The sequence below is a fragment of the Cryptotermes secundus genome, unplaced genomic scaffold, assembly GCF_002891405.2.
Source record: "Cryptotermes secundus unplaced genomic scaffold, Csec_1.0 scaffold57, whole genome shotgun sequence".
Classification (NCBI taxonomy): Eukaryota; Metazoa; Arthropoda; class Insecta; order Blattodea; family Kalotermitidae; genus Cryptotermes; species Cryptotermes secundus.
The window spans coordinates 16,018-31,625 of record NW_019725840.1 but is presented as its reverse complement, the minus strand read 5'-3'; the positions used below and the strand labels follow the sequence as shown (position 1 = coordinate 31,625).

Below are 15,608 nucleotides of genomic sequence, written 5' to 3'. Positions count from 1 at the left end.
TAGTGGACTTGTCCACCGTCCGGCATTTCGATCTGGTCTGTTTGTTTCAATTTAGTATAAAGAAATGTTGACAGTGTGGGGACAGCAACATTTCAGCAAAGAAACAAAACAAGGTTGACAAACATCTCTTTTTTGTTGTAATTTCTTTTGTTATTTAACAACGCTATCAGGATCGAGACTATGTACGTTGATGATATTATGGTACATAGACCCGTTGCTAGGAAAAGACCTTGAAACAAACAACCAAACAGCCATTCTTAGGCAACGATCGTGAGATGGGCGGTTATATTAGACCCGTTTCTGGTGACGGGCTCGGTAAACACGCTCCCGCTCCGACGGTTACGCAACGGGGGAAACAGGGTGTTGTCTACGCGGTCCGCACCGAGGATGTAAAAAGAAGAGAATTAGGACAACCGAATTCAGTTGGTAGTTGGCAGGCAGTTCTGTACGGGAATATTGAAAGAAGGATATGAGCGCGGGAAGCTGAAGAATCTTCACTGTTAACATCCGTTACCAGGAAACAGCTGTTGAAGACACCGCAGGCTGGGAAGTTTTATGAATTGTGGAGATAAACGATAGTGCTGTAATTACTTGTAGTAATGGCTGTAGATCCATTAGTATGGTATAGTATCCTAACATGCAACGCTGTATAATCCCGAGATGCTGGCAGCTTCGTAAAGCAATCCGCAGCGTATAAACGATTATCGATTTGGATTCAGTTTAGTATGTAGAGCTACATGAAAAATTGTTTACACGAATTTAATGTTGTTCTTTGAGATCAAATACATTACGCCAAGCAGATCTAACATTACCCATTTTATAGAAAGGAATGTCTCCTCGTACGAAGGAATTGACCCATGAGAAAATATAGACTTCATTGGAGTCTAATGGATTTCTTTGGAGAAATTTCCGATGTAATGCTTGTCTAACTGTGCACAAGGAGACAGAGCGGTGTGACATCTGTCTGTGGTGTCATGAACTGTACAGTCGATTTGTTTCTGCAATAAAGGAACACGGAACATGCAGTTTGTTGTTAACCTCTGCTGTCATCTTTAGGAACTGTGAATGAAACTGAGTATTGGTTGTATGAGTTGCCATGCGAACAAACAAAAGAAGCACTGTGCTTTATCTGCAGAACATCAGTACTGAAAGAACAAACCGAACTGAGTGAGCAGGCACTGGAGATCATTATACCGTAAAACATGTTTTAAAACCAGTTCCATGCGCTGGTTCATAGAGGCAAGGAAACGTTATTTCTTAAGATGTAAACTTGAAACAACGATAAACCTGTTTCCTTGCGTTGGTACCAAAACTATGTTTGTTTAATACCGTGGAGATGTACAGGTCCTTTGCTGCTAATTTAAATGTTAATTATCGTACAGCATTAAAGGGATCTCTGTTCTGGTGCTTCAATTAAATCGGTAATTATCTAACTACATTAAGGTTCACGCTACCGTGTTGTTTTTCTTCTTGTTCCTCGCCTGCTTGACATGCAGATGGCGAAAACATCGTCAAACTTCCTTGTAAAAAACGACGGGGTTTCCTCCCTTCTTTTATAAAAATCAGTTCTGGTTTAAGAGATATACCAATATTTGATGTGAAAGATTGATTAGATTTGTGAGTGGCTGCTCGTGCCAGTTGTGTATTCTCTTTGGCGTGTTATGTTCGAGCCTCTCAAACATCAGGATTCCACATGATGTATCTAGTTTTGTCGGTGTCGACTTGTGATTTTATAAATTCAAACGTTTTATTTAATCTAACAGCGAAAGGTAACCTAAAATATTAATAAGTGTATTTCTCGCGAGTGAAGATATTATGTAAATGGATCTTGGAGACAAATAAGATGGGGCGGTTTAGACTGGATGCATCTGGCTCAGGATAGGGATTAATGGGGGCTGTTGTGAATACGACAATGAACCTTCGGGATCCATAAAATTCTGGCAAATTCTTGAGTACCTGAGCGACTGGTGGCCCCCCATGGAATTAGTGCGTTACCATCAGCGATAATTACATCACGGACGCTCGGACTTCTGAGGTGCAAGCAATTCTTGTAGGATCTAGATATAATGTAGAGTTTATTTAAAAATGTACCTTTTGTTCAAGGACTTTTCCTTTTTTGTAGAATGTAAGATAAACATGTTTCAGTCGTTGAAGAAATGTTAGCTTTTAATTTTATGGCGACAACTAATCAGCTACGGGTTTGCATGGGGATATAAACACATGTACAGTATGTGGGTGACCGCCTCTGTGTTCTAGCGGTCAGAGTTCCTGGCTACAGAGCCAGAGGTCCGTGTTCGATTCCCGGTGCTACCAGATTTTCTGAGGAGTAGCGGCCCTGGAACGAGGTCCACTCAGCCTCATGATAATTGAGGAGCTATTTCAAGGAATTAGCGGCTCCGGTCTAGCAAACCGAAATTAACGGCTGTGGGGATTCGTTGCGCTGACCACGCCACAGCCTCTATCCGTTAAAGTCGGTACTAACTTCGCCGTCAAGCGGCGGTCGCTAGGACTAAAACCACGGAGGTTTTGTTTTTCGTTTGTACAGTATGTGGTCTGTGAAGTGTTTTTGTTAAGTCAACATCTACAAAGATGGCGACTGTTGGAAACTTTGAGGTTATATCCGCCAAATTTAACATACATATGAGTTCTTTACAAGAATAAAGCAGTAACAGTAATGGGTCCGTAATGCTCGCAATAAATGCCGTAAGAAAGTAAGCCGTACAAGCTGAGCTCAGAGTATTTTATTCTCAAAATCCGTTGTCTTTGTTAGGCTATTACAGGTGGCGGCCGTCGTGAAATCCAGATTCTGCGCATTATGTAAACCTTATGATCCATGTGTGCTGAGATTCTGGTTTGTCTGTCTTGCAGACATCCGCGTGCAGTTGAGCGAGCAGCTGCGATGTCTGGACGTGCGCATGGAGTCACAGGTGGCAGTGGTGGCCGAGCTGCAAGACTACTTCCGGCGCCGCGCGGAAGTGGAACTCGACTACAGCAAGAACCTGGATAAACTGGTCAAAAGCATCCAGTTGAGACACAAAGAACAGAAGCAAAAGTGAGTGTGACTTTTCTAGTTGATTCAGCTTTCCGGGTTAGATGAAGTTTTAATGAACATATCCCGGTATAATTGTTCACAGCAGGGCAGTGTTTGTCTTCATATAGTTGCCATAGAAACCGAATGCAATACTCATCTCATTTAGTTTACGATTGAACTGAAACATGGTATCAGTAAACTACATTGTTTCAGTCGATGTTTGCCAGAAAAGATCTGTAGCCCATTCTTATTATGCTTCTTCTATCAACCTTTCACGAACTTGTCAAGTTCACTGTGTACGATGCCAGAGTATGCCTCTAGGGCTGTAATGTTATCGGGTACGTCATTAAACAGAAGGTAGCAAACACGTCAGTTTTTTTTACACTGTGCGTAGATTTCCTAACTTGTGCATTATTTGATATCTCTATATATTGTCACGTATATTAGTGACCAAAGACGTGGTAGGGATTGGTAATTGGATTTATTAACAACCTACAGGTCGTAACTGCAATTAATTATTACTCTATTGCTGATTTTCACTGTTGCACTCGCACTACGATTCTCCGTCTTCATTAGTCGTCTCCTGGCAACGGATCTCAACACGGAAACTAGAACTTCAAATCACTCTGAAGTCTTCTTGCTATTTCTTGTTCAGTCACCTTGGAATCTCGGAACTCAACTGAAACTCGTCTGTACTCCTCGAGCTTACTGCTTGTTGCGTGCTTCTGCCGCTACTGCTACTCGTAACTCGTAACAGTCTTGAACGAATCCTGTCACTGTTACTTATATAGACGCGGAACGGACATGGACCTACAGTAGACACATATTACGTGATCGCTATCCTATCAGTTTGTTGGGNGTACTCCTCGAGCTTACTGCTTGCTTGTTGCATGCTTCTGCCGCTACTGCTACTCGTAACTCGTAACAGCCTTGAACGAATCCTGTCACTCTTACTTATACAGTAGACACATATCACGTGATCGCTATCCTATTAGTTTGTTGGCGCGTCGGTCGGATCGACAGAAAACACAGCTTCCTCTATTGTTGCGCGATGGACCTTGATTACAGAGCTGTTGCCTGGCAACGCGTTGATCAAATCTGTTACAGTATGGAAGGCTGTCGCCAATATATTGCATATGTGTCCACTGTTAGCCGACAAGGGGTGGTTATCCGGCATCGGAGTTGCGTGTGCTACTAAGAAACGGCATCAGCATGAGCAGTGTGTGTATCATTTCGATTATTAGGATGGCCAAATAAAGGAGGGTTCAGATCACAGTGGCCGCGCGGTCTAAGGCATGAACTGTCTTCGCTCGGTCGAAACGCTGGGATCGTGGGTTAGAATCCAACTTGAGGCATGGATGTCTGTATGTGCGTTTACTATGTAGTATTTGTGTTCTTCTGTGTGTAGGTAGCGGCCTTGCGACGGGATGATCTCTCGTCCAAGGAATCCTGCCGACTGCGTATAGGATGAAGGAACTGAAAAAGTGGTCATTGTCCAACAAAAGAACTGTAGAGCCATAGATAGATAGATAAATAAAGGAGGCTACGATGGGCAGGACATGTAGCACGGGCACAGGGGAGATAGGAAGTGTGCACGGATTTCTTTCCGGAGAACCTGAAGGGAAGAGACAGTTTGGCAGATCTGGACGTAGAAAGGGTGGGTAATAATAAAATGGGTCTTGAAGAAATAGGGGTTGCGCATGTGGACTGGACTGAACTAGCTTTATGTGTGGGCCATATTAATGGAAGTATAGATTGCGGGAATTTTCGGCATCTTGGTTTTTTTATTGCTAGTGGGGTGGAACTCGTAAGTCCACTTCTCGCCTATTGTATCAGCCCCAGATGATAGGTGAGGGTGATTGTGGAGCAATTGGTGGAATTAAGATTGTCAGGGGAAACCGCAGTACTCGGAGTAAACCTGCCCCAGCGCCACTTTGTCCACCACAAATCCCACTTGACCAGACCCAGGATCGAACCCGGGCCGCCGCGGTGGGAAGCCAGCGACTAACCGCTTGAGGTATGGCACGGCCCCGGCATCTTGGTTACTGTCAGCTTCTCACAGAGTACTCTGCTTCATGAACTCGCCTCTTTTGACTCACGAGCTGTCGTTTCTTGTGATGCGACTATGGAAGAGCTCTGTCAGCAACTTGGGGTACATCGACCGCATAAGATGGCAGTAGCTCCCATGTCAGTGACAGACGAACCTCGATGCTCTCCGTGCGTCGGTTGATAAGTTATTGGTCTATATATCTGCACTGCTTACTCAAGCGGCTTTACGGAAGAAAACTGTGTGGCAAGGGGAGATAGCTGCTGCAGGGGTTGCTTTGTTAGGAGGGATGATGCGTATGTGTGCAAGGGGTCGTAACAGACAGACAGACAGGACAATGTTTTGCTTCTGAAAAAGTCTCAGCAGGTTATTGATTTGTGTGATAATAACCCCATTGATACTCTGCATTGTTATAATTCAGAGATTATTATTACTATTACTATTAAAACTAAAAGCACGCCGTGGCTTGAGTCCGCAAGCTAACTATACCGACCGAGCGACCGCCGCTTGTCGGCGAAGTTAGTGCCAACTTTAGCGGATAGAGGGTGTCGCGTGGTCAGCGCAACGAATCCTCACGGCCGTTAATTTCGGTTTTCTAGACCGAACCCGCTATTTCCTTGACATAGCTCCTCAATTACATTATTATTATTATTATTATTATTATTATTATTATAAAACGAAATGGCTAGAGAAACTACCTCTTTTTAAACTGGTCAGGAATTCTCGTGATAATCGAATCCGGATGTACGCCACCGTCTGTACAAAAGCCTGGCGTTAGCGCCCATCTTGAGACATGTCGGCGAGTTTCACGTGTTAGGTATTTGCTCAAAATCCGTGTTAATGTTATCTTCACATCCGCTTCTGAATCTCCGAAGTTCTCTCTTCTGAGAATTTTCAGACAAAATTTTGTATGGATTTATTGTTTCCTTGGTGCAATCCACGTGTTCCAGTCATATCATGGATCCTGATGTTATTCAGCAATACTGATGATATTAGGCGAGTATCGCAAATTGCGAAGCTTCTGATTGAGTTACGGGTAATTTCTTCTTTATTTCTCGCTCTTAAACCCACAGTCTTCAAAAATCAGTAATTTTCTTTAACTGAGTGAGATTTCCAACGTACATACTGTGTGTTTTCTTTGAGTTGGGAACCGACAGTTTCCATATGTATATTTGTTTCTCCCTTAAACATACTTAGAAGGAAAATTCGTTGCAATCAATATAATGAAATTACTATCTAATTTTCATTGTTGTTATTGTAACTTTCAGCACGTTTGAGTTTGTACAGGTATTGATTTTCATCACCCTACCAAATTTATGATAGTACCGCTACATACAGCGCTTCAACAGTTGCCGCGAGAGAACTGGAGGAAAAAGAAAAGAGGAACGATGCCTAGGGTCCCCAAAAACATAGTGCGGGGAATCCACATAACGATATAATGAGCAGACGAAACTGGCGTAGGAAAATGGAAATACACGTATGGTACAGAGAAGAGTTATCTTAGAGTGGAAAGGGCAGAGTGAATGCACAGAAGAAATGACTGAGAACATTGCGTAATCTTCTGAGAGCGATGTTACTGATTTTTTTGTTTATGACAGAAAATTGTCGCATATGAAGTTGTTCTTAAAGATTTGCGGAATTCCAACAGTTTTTTGTTTAAAATTCTGCTCCCAGCTTGAAAGTTCGCGTTACAGCCATGTTCGCATTAATAAAATAATGGTTCCCGGGTACAATTTGTGTATCAATCAGGACAAAGCTCTTCCGTCTGTTCGTGTAAAAAGAAGCATCAATCTTATTTGCGTCACATGGAAATATAATTGTTATATTTCAAGATTTGATCTTACACATAATTAGATAATTTAAAATGTTTGAAACCATTTTTTTAGCACATAACAAAGACCTTTAATTGTTCTCTATATGCCTGAGCGACACTTGGTGGGCAGAGACATTTCTGTAGAAATGGAAAATATTCGAAGTACAAAATAAAATTAGCTTTAATCATCTGGTTCTCGCATCTTCCATTGTTTGATTCAGAGCCTGTAATATTGCAACGGTGAGGTGTAAGACATTGCGGTGGTTGCCCTGTACAAGTGCGGTTAGATGATCACTGTTAACTGCATTATCGGACTACCTTGTTGATTTCCTGATTAACTCTTTAACGTTAATTACTACCACGAGAAACCGTGTTGTAGAGTAGACAGAAAAAAAAGTATGGTTACATATATTAACAGTAAATGATTGTCATTTGTAACATCTTCCTTTTGTCTTCCTGGAGACAGGATCTCATAGAACAATGCCCATTGTTTCAAAATGCTATTATCTCTGCTGTACCTCCGTGTCTCCAGACATGATACGACCTAGCCTTCTGATGAGACTGCCATCATAGTATGAGTGAAATAATTTACGAACTTTATTTTAACCTCGTAACTGTTCAAATATTGTGCTGAAGTGGACTGCTCCAACAAGATAAATGAATCACCTGTCTAAAAAAAACAGTTTACTTTCTTGTTTGACGTGAACCATAAAATAAGGCAAAAAAAGCCATTTAAGCCATCGTGAATCGTTAGATAGTAAGTGAAATACTAGAGCAATTTTGGTGAAACATTCCATACATTTGGATTCTGATTTTTTAAAATGAGAATCCAATTTTAGGAGTGTTAATAATGAAATGTATTAGAGGGCTAGGGGCATTTTCGTTAAACATTTTTGCCATTGGTTCTCGTTTAGAAATATCGCTCCGTGTATGTCATCCAGACATGCTCTGGAATGTCCAACAAACAGGGGTCTCTTGTCCTAGAAGTAAACAGGTCAGAGCATGAAGCCTCATCAGTTGATTTGGTTAAGAATGCTCCATACTTTAGCTCTTTGTCTTCATGGGATGGTGCTTAGACATTTGAAACTTTATGGTCACTATAATTTTGCCTGTGGTTCTGTATGAGTGTGAAACTTGGTCTCTGATATTAAGGGAGGAACATAGACTGAGGGTGTTTGAGAACAGGGTGTTGAGGAGAATATTTGCACCGAAGAGAGATGAAGTGACAGGAGGTTGGAGAAAACTGCATAATGAGGAGCTTCATAACTTGTGCAGTTCTCCAAGTATAATTAGAATGATCAGGTCGAGGAGGATGAGGCGGGCAGGGCATGTAGCTCGAATGGGGGAGACGAGGAATGTGTATAGGATATTGGTGGGAAAGCCAGAAGGAAAGAGACCACAGGGAAGACCAAGGCATAGGTGGGTGGACAGTATTAAAATGGATCTTAGAGAGATAGGATGGGATGGTATAGATTGCATTGATCTGGCGCAGGATGTGGACCAGTGGAATATGCTCTCGTGAGCATGGTACTGAACCTTTGGGTTCCATAAAATGTTTTGAAATACTTGAGTCGCTGGGTGACTGTTGGCTTCTCAAGAAGATTTCAGTTCCATTTAGTCAGTCAGTTATTAATGGGTTATTGAAGACTTGGTGGACTATTATATTTGTTTAATTTCAGGAGGGAGCAGTGGCCACTCTTTTCATCCTACTCATGTTGGCAGCAGCTGGTGACACAGACAAAGAACCTAAGCAAGGACCACGCTGCTCTGAGTGAGGTCTATTCAACTCATATTGTGAGCAGGCTAGCTGAAGTAATGGAGGATGTACAGAGGATATACCGAAGGGTGGGTATTGTACAGCATGTCCTTAAGTCTTTGTATGCTGGCACTTCAGAGGAAAAAATTCTGACAGTATGTTTCCATGGTGACATGATTTTTATTGTTGAAAAGCTTCAGTTGTTCATTGGCATGAGGTTTGCTTTCACTGACATTTTCAAACACCAAAAAAATCATTAATCTCATGGTTTGTCTTCTCATATTAACTAATCTTACATCTTCTTTTATATGTGTGTCCGTCTTGTTCTCTCCTATTAAAGAGAACACAGAAGACTGTGGGTGTGTTTGACAACAGCGTGTTGTGGTGAATATTTAGACTTGATATGCAAGAAGAGACAGGAGGCAGGAGAAAGTTCCATAATAAAAAACTTTGTAATTAGCGATCAGGTCAAGGAAAATGCTATGGGCAGGACATGTAACATGCATACATATGTGTTTGTGTATGAGAGAGAGGGAGAGCTATGCATACACCTTTCTAGTAGGAAAGTCTGAAGGGAAGAGCTTTCTTGCAGGATGTAAGCATAAAGAGCAGGATAATATTAAAATGAATATTAGAAACAGGATAAGCGGGTGTTGATTGAATTCATCTGGCTCAGGATGGGGGCCAGTGGTGCGTTCTTTGGGTTCCATGAAATGTTATTAATTTCTTGAATAGCTGAGTAGCTATTAACTGTTAACTCAAGAAGGATTCTGCTCCATGGAGTTATTTTGTTAATTAGTTAAATCCATTTTTAGCCTACCATTATATATGTAACTGAAACTTGTCTCTCTCCACATCTACATAACATGTATTNTTCTAGTAGGAAAGTCTGAAGGGAAGAGCTTTCTTGCAGGATGTAAGCATAAAGAGCAGGATAATATTAAAATGAATATTAGAAACAGGATAAGCGGGTGTTGATTGAATTCATCTGGCTCAGGATGGGGGCCAGTGGTGCGTTCTTTGGGTTCCATGAAATGTTATTAATTTCTTGAATAGCTGAGTAGCTATTAACTGTTAACTCAAGAAGGATTCTGCTCCATGGAGTTATTTTGTTAATTAGTTAAATCCATTTTTAGCCTACCATTATATATGTAACTGAAACTTGTCTCTCTCCACATCTACATAAACTGTATTTAACTCTGGAGGGATGAATTAGTACGGTAACATGTATCAGCAGTAAGAAAACTGGAAGACTGGGCGTGAATTAACAATAAACATAGTTTAACATGAGGTGTTTAAAAGACTGCACCAATCAAGTTATCTATTATTATTATTATTATTATTATTACTATTGGAGGGGGTGGGTTTCCCCATGCACCGCGACCAGTTGTTGATCTATTGTACGTCCCCCTTTGATATTCTACCAGTCGCCATACCCTACCGGTACTGGTGCGTCCTATCAGCCCCGTTGAGCCAACGACATCAGCCCTCGGTACCTTGATGCTTCCCCCATCTACCAGAGTCCCGGAGGACGTGTTCTCTGAATTTTTCCGCCCTTAAAAATTCCACGACCTCCGCTGGGTTTGAACCCCGCGTACCTTGAGTCATGAGGTGGGAACGTTACCCCTAGACTACGGAGGCCGCTAATCAAGTTATCTAAATACATAACAGTTATTCCCTTCTCTGCAGTATCCACAGTGCCAGTCATGTCCTCCCAGCCCCCTATCCAGTGGGTAACCAGGAGTTCTTCCTCTTGATTAATGCCACACAAGTGTGAAGTTACTCACCTCAGAGGTTAGGAATATGTGGAGCTGTATGTCCATTCCCCCGTATGTCTTCATGGTGTGGTGCTTAATTACGGACAGGGATAACTTTATGTATATGAATAGATAACTAATGGTACTAAACATATGAAAGTGTCGGTATCAGGAATCTATGTGAATTGGTACAAATGAGGTCAGTTTAGGGTCATCTGGCACCAGACTGAGTGGATAGTAAAGTCTTCAACAATGACAATTTGATTTTATGATCTATCTATAAATTTTTCTTGCACACAATATGATGCCTCTTTCTCTGTACATTGTTATGTTATATGAAGGGCAAAATGTCTTCTTTCTGTCTGTACATCACAGAGATGTTCACATTCCAGCTGTCAGGATGCAGTAACAATACCCTCACAGATGTTAGCTGATTAGTGTTTCAGTACATGACGCGGGCTGGATTGAACATTGTACTGTTGACATATCATTATTATTTGAATGATTCTATCTTTAGGTGAATTATGACATGACTAATTGACATGTTCCGATACTGGAATTCTAATTCAATTGCATCACTTTGAGTCATCATTACATCACATCACAAAGTCGAGCTTCTTAGGTATAACCTTTTGTCCTCAAGTTCCGTATCGTTGCATCTGAGATTCTCACAATGGTGACAGTGAAGAATATACTGGATTGTGATGTCATTAATGGTGGTTTACTGACGTTTCGGAAAGCATACTGCCTCTGTCAATAAGATGAGAGGGTAAGCGAAACAAGCAGAGCACTTCTGCATGCTGTCTGCTTCTTTCTGGTTGCTTGCTGTGCTTATTCTTGAACCTTGAAGACTGGGGCAGTATTCTCCTTTGTAACATCCGTGAACCTCTGTACACTTCGTGTAATGTAGCTTGTGTGCAGGACCAGTCACAGACATCTTGGTACACTGAAGTATGAAGTACAACCACATACAACTGAGCAGGTTGGCTTAGGGGTAACACAGCGGCCTCTATAGTCATGACTCAAGGTACGCGGGTTCAAACCCGGCAGAGGTCATGGAATTTTTAAGGGCGGAAAAATTCAGGGAACAAGTCCTCTGGGAGGGACTTTAAGCCGTGGGTCCCGTATCGTAGATTTACGGCATGTAAAAGATCCTCATGTCTCTAGGAGACCTCTGAGCAAAATTAGGCAAAATGTTTCCCACCCAAGTAGTTTCCAATGCCTCTGGTAGATGGGGGAAGTATCAGGTACCGAGGGCCGACCTCGTTGGCTGAACGGAGCTCATAGCATGTACCAGTACCGGCAGGGTATGGAGACAGTAGAAATTAAAGGGGGACGCACAATGGACCAATAACTGGTCTAAGTGCATGGGGAAAGCCACCCCCTCTAATAATAATAATAATAATTAAAAAATAGGGGTAACACGCTCTGCTCATATGCGAATGGTGGTTGGTTGAAATCTTGGCTGGGAGACCGGCTATCCTGACGGATGATTATTATGGTTTTTCTCAGACCCTCCAGACAAATGTCAGGATAGTACCTCAGTTACGATAGACCTCTTACTTTCATATTCTTCCAATTCATCACCCCTCTGTCATTCTTCTGTTCCATGCTTTATAGTCTGCGATATTTATATCATTCTAAAATAGCCCATAAAAATACGATATATGTATGTGGTATTTTAAAATTACTTTATTTCTTGCATTTAATCTCTGTGTCTTTAGAAATTTTTTCCATTGCATTAGCATGCTGACACATTTTCATATGGTGGTCACTGCACAATAGGTTCAGGCTGGAAATGGATTTGATACTCATTCCTCTGATCTGCAAATCATTACAACGGTTCAGAAGTATTCACATTGCTTCACAGTCTGACCTTTCTTGCTTGGATCCTTGGTGGTGTGTTGTCAGTGACTCATCACACAGATACCTGACTGGCTACACTAAATTATATAGATTTATATCCATCATGTGCGGCTGTCAAGATAATATAAATGAACTTCAGTATTTCAGGGTTTCTGGTTTTTTTTTTTTGTCCATCATGTAGTATTCCAAGCAGAATACAACATTTTGTAAACCAATCTGGCGCCATCCTCAGGTGAAAAGCTTGGAAACACTTTCTCAGTTGAGCTTGTTATAAAGAGCTCAGCTTAATCAGTGTACCTATTAATTCTTTTTAACAGAACAAACTTAGTAGGTACGTTCACCTGAAGGCAGAGTTCTTTTCAGAATACTGGACAATGGATAAGGTCCATATTATGAAGTGTAATACACCGCAGTGAGGATCTTTAGAAGAAAATAATAGAAAAAGTATTTTGTTTCATGGCCATTTAAATGGATATCCTGGTCAAATTTTTCTCTAGGCGAATAAAGTATGCAAAATAACACAGAACACTCTCTGAACTGGAGCACCATTACAAATGGAGTTACTATTATTGATATGAAAAAAAACTGATCTCATCTACTAATTATTTGGTACAGCTGTGTGTAAAGTTACAGGTGCTCTGTGACTGACTCAGATGATATACAGCTAATTGAAAATGAAGAATGTTTTAACAAAAGAAGTTAAGAAGGGGGTTAAGAAGATGATTTGAGTGGGAGGGAGTGAGAATTATTGCCACTTCTCCTAGGGGATTTAGAGTCTGGTGGAGGGGAAGATTTTAGCATGTCCAATCTGCTTCGCTGTTTCTTAATCATATTAAAGTACACTTATACTGGGGTACTGATGATAAATGTGGTTCAATTGCTGTGATGTATATAGTGATACTGCTCCAAATATGGCCTACATCCTGTTTTGCTGTTGAAGTAGGCTGAACTGACTAACCTGTTTTAGCAGTCTAGGCCAGTGATTCAAGACTGCTTGTCAGTATATGCTAGTGTTCATGTGTGACAGGCTGCACCAAATTTAAAGGGGCTGTTCTGATTGGAACTCTCAAAGTGTGTATTCCTGTTGCATAGATTTTGAGTTATTGATCTGTTTATAGCATTATTGTTATTGTATTTTATACTTTTACACATGTTAATTTTTTCTTTTAATTCGATTAGTGGGGGGGGGAGCCCAACTGGGTCAACTCGGCACGGCGGCCACTGAGTGGCCTATTGTAGCCTGCCCCGGGTGATTATGATGGAGAATTTGGTAGAATGAAAATTGGCAGGGGAAACCGAAGTACTCGGAGAAACCCCGCCCCAGCGCCACTTTGTCTACCACAAATTCCACTTGACCAGACCCGGGATCGAACCCGGGCCGCCGCGGTGGGAAGCCAGCGACTAACCGCTTGAGCTATGGCGTGGCCTTTACACATGTTACTCAAATATAGATGAGCAAAGGCAGACAATCCCATACTGACAGAGCATATGTGCCACTACTCATACTGATTCCATCTTCAGCTCCTGTTCGTAACTGCTGTGACATACTGTCCTAAATTTGCTTATGGGTACTAAAGAAACGCTTCTGAGTTTGAGTAGTGTATTTCAATCAAGATTCAAACAAGCTTATGTCAGAGTTGCTCTCTGTGTCAATTTTTTGCTCTTTTAACTTGTTTCAACTTGCTTCAGGCCCCTGTGATGTTTGCTTCCTGCCATGCTTGACCTCTAAGTCTTCTGAAGATCTCTCTTGTAAGAGTGAGAGCCATAATGTGTGTTTACTTTTAATGTGGACCACATGGCAGATAATAAGTGAAGTTTGACGCCATAATTGTGCAGTTTCTGACCTTGCAGACAGCAGTTGTAATTACGACAGATGAAATTCACCTCTGAAGGTCAGCATTGCTTGCGATGGGCAATGCATGAATGAGTTGCAGAGTGGGTGCAGCAGTGTGAAATTGCGTCTGTCTGTCATCATCACCAAATTTAACAGTTGTACTTTCTGGAACAAAATCCTGAGCCTTACACTAACAAACTGATTCCATTTAGCAGAGGCCTTCTTTAGTAACCACCAGTCTAATGTCCCATGCAAGGAGTGCCCCACAGTTTCAGACGTATTCTGAATGGGAACAGCCCAGAAGGCCTGATCTGTCAAACGAAGAAGATGAGTTGCAGTTTTTACATTATTTAATTAATATTATTACAGGTTATTTAATAAGTTAAGATTTCATACCTAAGTGGCTGCACTAAGTATTGTATCACCAGATGATAACCAGTTGGATGAGTATATATTCTCAGAGTTGCGTAGACAGTAGGACAGTTGTTGATGATGTAATCTGTATCATTTGGCTATGAAACATGGTAAAATATACTAGAACACCTTTCTGTGTGTGCAGTGTCGTGAAATTGCATACGAGACTCATGAAGAGATCCTGCGAGTGCTTCATGAGCTCCACACAACAATGAAGACTTATAATAGTTACCAGGGAGAGTACCGACAAGCAGAGAATAAGCTCAGGATTACTGAGGCCCAGCGACAGAAGCTGGAGCAGAGCTTGCCACCAGAGAAGCTGGATCGCTCCAAGAAGTACCGTGTCCTCGAGAAAGAGGTTCAGAAGGTGTGTGGCTTAAAGTTTCATTTCTTGCTGTCAGATATGCATGTCACGTTTTGTTTTCAGAAAGTACGAGTTGAATAGTTGACCCTAAAAAGGAATAAGTAAAATAAGGGCAGAGGTAATAACATAAAAACTTCACAATTCTGAAACAATAGTATGACTGTAATAATTTGCAAGATTTATTTTAATAGAGTAATGGTCAAATTCTGTGCTGATTTTCACAGCTCCAGCAAGACGAATGAACCACCTGTTTAAAAACTATTTGACTTTCACGTATTAATTTAACAATAAAATAAGACAAATGAGCAATGTAAGCGACTGTAAATAATCGGAAAGCAAGTGAACTTTCAATAACTATGCAGTCACTCTTAACTTCCTCTTTTGCATGACCGTATAACCTTTAAGTGAATGCAACTGTCTGTTGTTGGTATTTGATCAGTCCTCTGCCTATACAGTATAGCAGAACGCTGAAGTATGTTGACATAATCCATTCCGCATGTCACTGTACTGACTCCGCTGTCCAGGCTTTTGGGACTTAGAATGGGTTAGAAATGGCCACCTTATGATAGGCCGACAAGGGAATTGTTCCAGGCAGCCCATGCTACCAGGATTTCATTCTCTAATCTCTTCTCTTTGGTTGAGTTGTAGGGGAGCCATCTGCCATATGTGTATGCTCTCTCCTTTAACAATCTCGCTGCCTAAACTCTTTGCCTGTGTCCACATTAA

The 15,608-nt window shown here is 41.4% G+C and overlaps 1 protein-coding gene across 7 annotated transcripts in view; it reads left to right on the top strand.

Annotated features, from left to right (window-relative positions):
* Nucleotides 1–15,608, top strand: part of LOC111863612 (SLIT-ROBO Rho GTPase-activating protein 1) — a gene marked incomplete at its 3' end in the record, with an annotated part of 155,567 nt that overhangs the window by 130,319 nt on the left and 9,640 nt on the right. For all 7 annotated transcript variants that reach the window (XM_023850082.2, XM_023850083.2, XM_023850086.2 and 4 more), the window contains 3 exon segments: nt 2,869–3,052; nt 8,571–8,736; nt 14,664–14,885. In XM_023850082.2, the coding sequence (XP_023705850.2) occupies nt 2,869–3,052; nt 8,571–8,736; nt 14,664–14,885 (572 nt within the window).